Source organism: Enhydra lutris, unplaced genomic scaffold (genome assembly GCF_002288905.1).
Source record: "Enhydra lutris kenyoni isolate GAN:26980312 unplaced genomic scaffold, ASM228890v2 scaffoldscaffold27, whole genome shotgun sequence".
NCBI lineage: Eukaryota > Metazoa > Chordata > Mammalia > Carnivora > Mustelidae > Enhydra > Enhydra lutris.
In genome coordinates, this window is record NW_019154111.1 from 7,926,855 (window position 1) to 7,935,144 (window position 8,290).

At 41.1% G+C, this 8,290-nt stretch overlaps 1 protein-coding gene across 4 annotated transcripts in view; it reads left to right on the forward strand.

Annotated features, from left to right (window-relative positions):
- The window catches only part of LOC111152086 (CCR4-NOT transcription complex subunit 4), a 140,021-nt gene extending 132,519 nt beyond the window's left edge, over positions 1 to 7,502 (forward strand). For 2 of the 4 annotated variants that reach the window (XM_022510390.1, XM_022510391.1), the window contains exons 11-12: positions 5,224 to 5,436; positions 6,104 to 7,502. In XM_022510390.1, coding sequence (XP_022366098.1) covers positions 5,224 to 5,436; positions 6,104 to 6,405 — 515 coding nt within the window. In that variant the 3' untranslated portion in view covers positions 6,406 to 7,502. The remainder of the gene's footprint in view (positions 1 to 5,223; positions 5,437 to 6,103) is intronic. The other 2 variants (XM_022510392.1, XM_022510393.1) reach the window with 1 other exon arrangement.
- The last annotated feature ends 788 nt before the right edge of the window (positions 7,503 to 8,290 follow it).

Sequence of the window (8,290 nt, forward strand, 5' to 3'; positions counted from 1 at the left end):
AAGCCAGTGGCATTTCCTCTGTTGCTCATTCAGACTTTAATTGATGAACTTTTCCTATATTTACTTTGTCTTACCGCCCAAATTTTAAACTCCTTGAGAACAGAAGACAGAGTTGAAGTTGTTCCCTTTGTACACCGTACGCCTTCAGTAAATAGTTGCTTTGACTTTGATTTTGGCAGTTTTTACACATACATTTAAAAATTTTTGTTGTTGCTGAAAAACAGATTTGTCAACTTGCTTCCTGTGCTGTGACCAACGTGTTATAGACGGGCTATTAAGTAATCGGCAAGCTGGCCGAATTTTAGACATAATTTCTTCCCTGTGGTGTTCTGATCCAGGGAAACTGAAAGTGTACTGATGATTCTTACCCAGCGGCAAATATGAATGTGATATCTGGCACCTTGAAGGTATTTTAAATTTCATGTCTTTGAATTCTACACTGAAAAATAAAGCTACTACAAACAACTTGGCCTGCTTTCCTGTCCTCAAATTATTTAGACCCGAAAATAGTATTTTGTTGTAGATATCTGAAAATTATAAATTAAAATTGGTTTTTTTAGCATTATAAAACATTTAAACATGATTTGCAATCCTATAAAAATATACAGTTCTGGGATGCCTGGGTGGCTCAGTCAGTTAAGCCACTGCTTTCAGCTCATGTCATGATCCCAGGATCCTGGGATTAAGCCCCAAATCGGGCTCCTTGCTCAGTGAGGAGTCTGTTTTTCCCTCTGCCCCTCCCCCTGCTTGTCCTCTCTTTCCTTCTCTCTCTCTGTCAAATAAATAAATAAAATCTTAAGGAAAAAATACTCAGCTCTTCCTGAATATATTATGCTACAAATAATTAAATACTTTAAAAATTGAAATAGTATCATGTCTAACATAAAATATGTTTGGTAACTTGATTTTCATTGTGCTTTGCTTGTGGAAAGTTTAAGGAGATTTCCCATATCTTATTTGTCTTTGCAATATTTTGGTGGTAACAAGGCTTATTATTTAGATCAACTACATAGTCCCTCTGTGAAGATGCTGAGTGTTACCCCTACATTCCCTAGGAGAAGACTGTACGGAGCCAGTTTCTGGCAAGTGAGGGGTCCTCTGCCTTGGCCTTTTGGAAAGTTTACTGTCTATTCAGTATTGAATACTGATAAAAAAAAAATTGTTAGGTGCTTATCAAATAATAAATGGACTCCAGATTGCTTTTCTCTTCTCTCCTTTTATCCCTACAAGAGACTAAGTCAGATATTACTCCTACTTATGAAATAGGGCCCTGGGATATTGAGAGACTTACTTAGATACCTTAGATTGTAATAATTACCAGTGTAGAGCTAACTTATACAGTCCATCTGCAATTTTCAGCCCAGTATTTTTTCCATTAGGCCTACTGACTTGTACATTCTGAATTGCACCCCAGTATGAAGACCTGTATCAAGAAAGGGAAATGGGGGCGCCTGGGTGGCTCAGTGGTTAAAGCCTCTGCCTTCAGCTCAAGTCATGATCTCAGGGTCCTGGGATCGAGTCCCACATCAGGCTCTCTGCTCAGCAGGGAGCCTGCCTCCTCCTCCTCTCTCTCTCTGCCTGCCTCTCTGCCTACTCGTGATCTGTCAAATAAATTAAAAAAAAAAAATCTTAAAAAAAAGAAAGGGAAATGAAGTTGCATCAAGTTAAGTCCAATGATCAAAGTTCTGGTACTATCTTAAGGGGAAATATGTATTCGAGTGGGATTTTTCAGAGCCCTAGATACAAAAAAACGGACTTCCTTTGTGTTAGTGGTTCTCAGCGAGAGATTATATTGGCTCCCTCAGGAGTCACTTGGCAATGTCTGGAGACATTTTTGATTGTCAGAACTGGGGTGTGTGAGCTCCTGGCATCTGGTGGGTGGAGGCCAGAGATGCTACCAGACATCCTGTAATGCATAGAACAACCCCTCCAGAGCAAAGGATTATGTAGTCCAAAATGTCGGTAGTGTTGAGGTTAATAACCCATGCTGTTGTGTATTACAAGGATCGGATTACCAGAAGCCCTTGTTGCCAGAACAAATTTGAGTCAGAGGCAGTGGGGGAAGGGGAGGTAAAGAAGGTGATTGCAAGTATGGCCCGACTGAGAGAGCTATTTTGATGAAGGTAGCTTTAGTTAATTTCCCTTCATTTGCCCTTCCTTTGTGCCAGCGCTTGGCATAGCAACAGTGGAGGAAGCTGAAGAACATTTCTCTTCTTGTTCTAAGCTACTTGGAATTAGTGGTCCCATTCCAAGAGCTAAAGATGTCAGTCCCACTTCCCTATGCCACTTGCAGTTTCACTGCAAACCAGTCATCCATTCTGTCAGGGTCCCAAGATGTCTAGGTACATGACTTTGTTTTTTAGCAAGATTGTAAGAATTATAACCTAGCTAATTTATTTCTCAAGGTATCTTATAATCGTAGTTCACGTGGAATGATCTGAATTTCTCACTGTTTCTGTATCATGTGCCATATGTGAGTTTATTTGGCCAACATAGGGTTGACCCTTAAACAATTTGGGGTTAGGGACACCAACCCCCCCTGCCCAGCAAAAACCCACATATAACTTTTGACTCCCCAAAACCTTAACTACTAATAGCCTACCGTTGTCCGGGATGCCTTACCAATAACTTAAACAGTCAACTAACACATATTTTGTATATGTATTCTTACAAAAAGTTAAGCTAAAGAAAAGAAAATGCTACTAAGAAAATCATAAGGAAGAGAAAATACATTAGCAGGACTGTTCTATATTAATCGGGAAAAAAAAAATGTGCCTGTAAGTTGACCCATGCAGCTCAAATCTGTGTTGTTTAAGAGTCAGCCGTACTCTTGACTTGATTTCATTAGTCTAAAATCAGAGAAACATTTAAAAAATTTTTGATTTTTAGAGTGTTTTAAGTTTATAGCAAAACTGAGTGGAAATTGCAGAGTTCCTGTATATCCCCTCCCTGTGCACAAGTGTCTTTTGACTTCATTGCAATACTAATTTTCAAATAAACTTTTATACAAATGCAAATATTATTCTGTTAATGCAAAATTAGGGGTTCCTTAGTTCCAGTTCTCACTAAATATAAAGCAAAAGTAGGGAGAAAATTGTATTACTAAGTTATGGGGTATTTTCTTCTTGATTCCATGGAAAAGAGGGGCTCAAATCATCTGCATAGGCTTCTTACTGACTTTGGCTACTTAGTTCGATGGCATCGATCTTCCTCAGAATTTTCCCTTGTAGTTATACATCATCTTTTTATATCGGGGGATTTTATTTCCTTGCTGAGAAGCTTTCCTTGTTTAGAGTTCAGTCTCTGGCTGATGGAAAACCATTTTAAGTTATTTGGTCCGACACTTTGACCACTTTAAAGGTTCAAACGTGCATAACCACCAAACCTTCCTGTAATAGAGGGTATTTTAGAACTTTGTAGTGTGATCTTGTTAGTGTCTCATGCAGTCGGATGATTGCATTGTTGATCAGAAACCAGCCCCCCAACCCCTGACTTGACTGCCGAGTCCAGTTTGTTCCTTCACCCAAAATATTTCTCTATCCTGCTAATCATGGCCCGTGGGTATACTGTCATGTTGCCGTGTTTCTTTTTTGCTTCCTTTTAGTCATGGATCTTATAGGCTCCTGGGTTTTCCCTTAAATATTTGGCCCGTTAAAAAGTCAGCTAATAGTCTGTACCATGTAGATTGAGAGAGAGAGCTTGGTGGTATTAAAAAAACAACTCAGATAAGGTCTGGGTTCAAGTCCTTGCTATACCAATGATGTGACCTTGAGCAAATTATTCTGGAGTGTGTTTCTTTATCTGTTAAATGGAGAGGATTCTCTCTGCTCTGCCTACCTCACAACGTGAGGGTCAAATGAAATAATTGACTATGAGAGGGCCTTGCGAATTGTACAACTCAATGCACATGTAAAGCAGGATGCAGACAGAAGGAGGAGCCTTAGGAAACTGCACTGACTGTGAAAGGAAAGTGGGTTTGAAGAATTTATTTTCCCTTATCTCGCCTTGTCTGTATGGCATAGATGGCCTCTTCTTCATCTTAGTAATTCAGGGATGACTTTTGTTGGGTTTGATTGTAGCTTGTTTTTTCTTTTTATAAATCAGGTCAGTAGGGTTAAATGCTTCACTTACTGAAACATGATACCGTTTGGCATAGAACAGTAATTGGTGCAAAGCAGAATTAGAAAATTCTGAATTCACCAAATAGCATAGACTGCCTGATAGAGTATCATCATCATCGTCGTCGTCATCGCATCATCATCAGTGCTGATTGCTAATCAATTCTCTATGCTCTTCTCAAAAACCTCAGTGATAGTTTGATCTACATTCCTATTTCCCATAAAACAACTACTCTGGTAGCCCTGCTTCACCCTTTCCCCTCCAGCCAATCAGAGTTTGTGGATTCTGGATGGCGGTAGATCCAGTTAGTTTAGCCACAATTTATAAAGAGCCTTTTTACATTGATAGTGTCTTGTCGTGTATGACACTGTTCATAAATAGAGCCAGTGAACTAGCTGTAAGCACTCCAGGACTGGAGTTTTAAATGCTCAGTAGAACTGTTGGAACAGAGTAGGTAGACTGTGCTGGAAAAGATCCCATCTGAAAGGTAGCTCAGCCCCTGCCTGCTCGGCCTTGATGACTACGGAAATACACTCTTTTCAAATTCAAAAGCCTATTCGTTCCTGCCTTTCTCCTCTGAAATGCATTACCAGTTTTATCATCAGGAAGAACTTAATTATTTGTCCTTTTCTGTTGGCTTATGTTTACTCTTCATAAAATGACTTTTCTTCCATTTAACGGGCTCAGAAATGAGCTCCTATATTGAACTTCGCAGGCTTGATAGCGTAAATCAGCTCAGCCGGCTAAACGCCTCACTGACTCAAACTTCATAATGTAGCTGGAACTCAGCTGTGCTCCGGAGCATGGAGTCTTTAAACCGGATTATTGATTTACAAGCACAAGATGGTGAAGTGTCTGTAAGGAAGGACAAGACGCTTCCTCTCCCGATCCTTGAGCAAGTCTTTCCTCGCTGATTTCAGGGGCTCCCAGCTCACGAGCAAAATCCTAACCACGTTTATCTTGCTAGGACAACCCATCTTAAGTGCTCAGTAAAGAAAGAATAATTCTTCTCCCGCTTAACCACTAAAGAACAACATATGTTTCTAACGTCAGCTTTTTATTTTTTTTTTTTATCTTTCATTTTTTTGTTGGTAAATCTCCCAGACAACAGCAGTTCTGTAGAGAGTTTAAATATGAAGGAATGGCAGGACGGGCTAAGGGCACTTCTACCCAACATTAACATCAACTTTGGTGGACTGCCCAATTCCTCCTCCCCCTCCAACGCCAACCACAGTGCACCAACGTCCAACCCTGCCACCACCGACAGCCTGAGTTGGGACAGCCCTGGCAGCTGGACAGACCCAGCCATCATCACAGGTAACTTTCTCACTCCTTCAGCTCCACTGACTGCCATCCGTTAGGTTTTTAGCACCGATGAGATAAAAAAAAAAACAAAACAAAACAGGTCTCTTCGACACTAGCTTCTTCTCACCAAGCCACAAATGTGGTGTGGCCGGTTTCGTGGTCCGGGGTCTTGCAGTCTTGGTTAACTCTGTCGGCCTCGTTGTATAAGGCACTTGGCACCTAGGTTGGTTCTTTGGGTGCAAGGAGGTGCTTACGTCTGATAACGTGTGTGTATTTTTCAGGTATCAAAGTACAAAAGTATCTAATTTATCCTTTTAAAGGAACATACTCCACTCTTTAAAATAAAGCTCTCTATTATAAGGCTCTCTTGTCAGAGAAGGAGAAGCGCAATTGGGAAATGATGGCGTACAACTCTGGGGACTTGGGGACAGTGGGGGATGGTGTCTGTAGTGGAAGAGGGGGCACGGGTTTCTGTCACAATGAATCGTCCTTGGGGGGTGGAGGATCAAAAAGAACGTGAGATTAAAAAGGTCTTATTTGGAAGGAGTTGAAGACTGTAATTTTTCTGTTTCTTTTTGGGTAAACTAATCATACCTCAAAAATTCTCTCTTGGATGGCTTTTTGGTTCTTTCTGCCCAGACTCACCATTTTCCCCTCTTGTTTTCTTTTCTCTCCTCAGGTATTCCAGCAACTTCAGGAAACAGTTTAGACTCTCTTCAAGATGACAATCCTCCACACTGGCTAAAATCCCTTCAGGCCCTCACAGAGATGGATGGCCCCAGTGCTGCTCCGTCACAGACCCACCACAGCGCCCCCTTCAGCACACAGATCCCTCTGCACAGAGCCAGTTGGAATCCCTACCCACCTCCTTCAAATCCTTCCAGCTTCCACTCCCCACCCCCAGGCTTTCAGACAGCCTTCAGACCCCCCAGCAAAACCCCCACAGATTTACTACAGAGTTCAACACTGGACCGCCATTAGGGAAAGAGGAGAAACCATTAGAAAATGCAGGATTTGTCCCACCCTGTTTTCTCCCCCTCAGCCCACCTACCGCTCCCTTCTCATCTCTTACGTTCTGAAGAATCCAGTTCCTGATCAGTTTTTTTTCTCCCCGCCCCCAGATGCAATGCGATCACAGGGTCATTACCATCTTCTTTTTTTTTTTTTAATCGTAAAAGTTTCTGTTGATCCAGCATTTGAGTGACACTGTTGAATGTTTCCTAAAAATGCCTTTTTTAAGGAGGGGGAAAAAAAAGGGCAGTCTCAATACTTAGAAAATTACTGTCTGTCTGTTGCGCATAATAATGACATAATCTGCTTAGCAGAAAATGACGATTAATCTTTAGGAAAGGTCAAGTAAATGCATTATCAACTGCAAAAGTTTGAAAACCAGGTTAATTGAAGTGAGATTGCTAAGTGCATGGGGGAAAGCAGTGGTCCTGGCATCCATCTTGTATTCAGCTTATCACTATTGCAGGGGAAAATGCTTTTAATTTAACTCAATTTTTAATTCTTTCGGCAAAGTTGATGGAGAGGACTTGATTGTGTCATTAAGCAAAAGGATTTATTGGAAGTTGATAGAAAGACAAATCGATGTGTAGTAGTAACGGGCCTATCACTAAAGAGTTTACGAGGAGGGGAGAAGTGATTTTTTTTTTAAAGGAGAAAAAAATTTTGGGCTTTAGATTTAAAGTAAATTGAAATGTTTTAAAGAAGAAAAGTGTTCACAGATTTAATACCTATGCATAACATAAGAGCTGAAATATAAGTGATTTCTTCAGTCTTTCTCCTCTGTCAGAATCTTTTTTTCTTTTACCTTAAATTCGCCTGACTAGGGCGTTATCTCTGAGATAGCACTGCTCTGGGGCCATCTGATCACCATCAGGAGCAAATCTCTGACCTCCTTGCCTGCAGCTTTTACTTAACCCTGTAGTTTCTGGACGTTTGTGCAGTATTGAAAAGACAGGAGAAAAGAAAACAGAAACCTGGTTATAACCTGACGCTAAAACTAAAAACAAGGAAATGTACCTCTTTCTTCAGAATTAAAACTAAAATCTTAAATAAAACAGAAAACTTGATGATGACCCTTGGGTTTTCTTGTTTTTGTTTTTCCATTTTGTTGTATGTGACTTTGAGACATTTTGTGACAGCAGTCATCAGATGTTTCCATTGGTTTTCATGTTCAACACTAGGAAAAATGGTACAGAAGAAGAAATGAGAAAAGGAATTCATCTTCTTGTCTGTCTTGACCATCTTGAAGATCAGCCCACCTTGTCCTCAAGAGTTCCTCTTCCTGCGGCTTTGGGTAGAAGATACCTCCCTGTGCTATCGTGTTATGTAGACCCAGCCTTCCCAGCCGAGAAGCCTCATGTGCCAGACAGGAGCAGATGAGCTGTTGGTGTGCTGAGATGTTGGTTGGCTTGGGAGGCCTGGAGGGACTAGCCGGTGTGGCATGCACGTAGCAGTGCTATGTGTGAGTGCTGTGCTGGGGAAGAGATCGGGAGACCATAATGTCTCTGACGGAGACATCCCACAGGCAGATCTTCTATGGCCACCCCATTCTAGGGAGTACCTAACAGTGGGAAGATGGTCACAGCACTGATGGGAAGAGGGTGGGGGCCGGAACGAAGCTTCCCTACCAGATTTCTAAGATCTGCATAGTTTGCATTTCCTGGCTTGGATTACATTCCCAAGTCCAAAGCTGGAGTTTGCACCTTTTCAGCCACATCCAGTAACGGAATCATTGTCGAATGAATCAAGTTGATCTTCTAAATCATGCATTCTGCGCTTTCAGATTGATTTCTTTTTCTTGCCTATACTTTTTACTTCAAAATGCACCAAAACCAATTTCAGCACAGTTACTGAA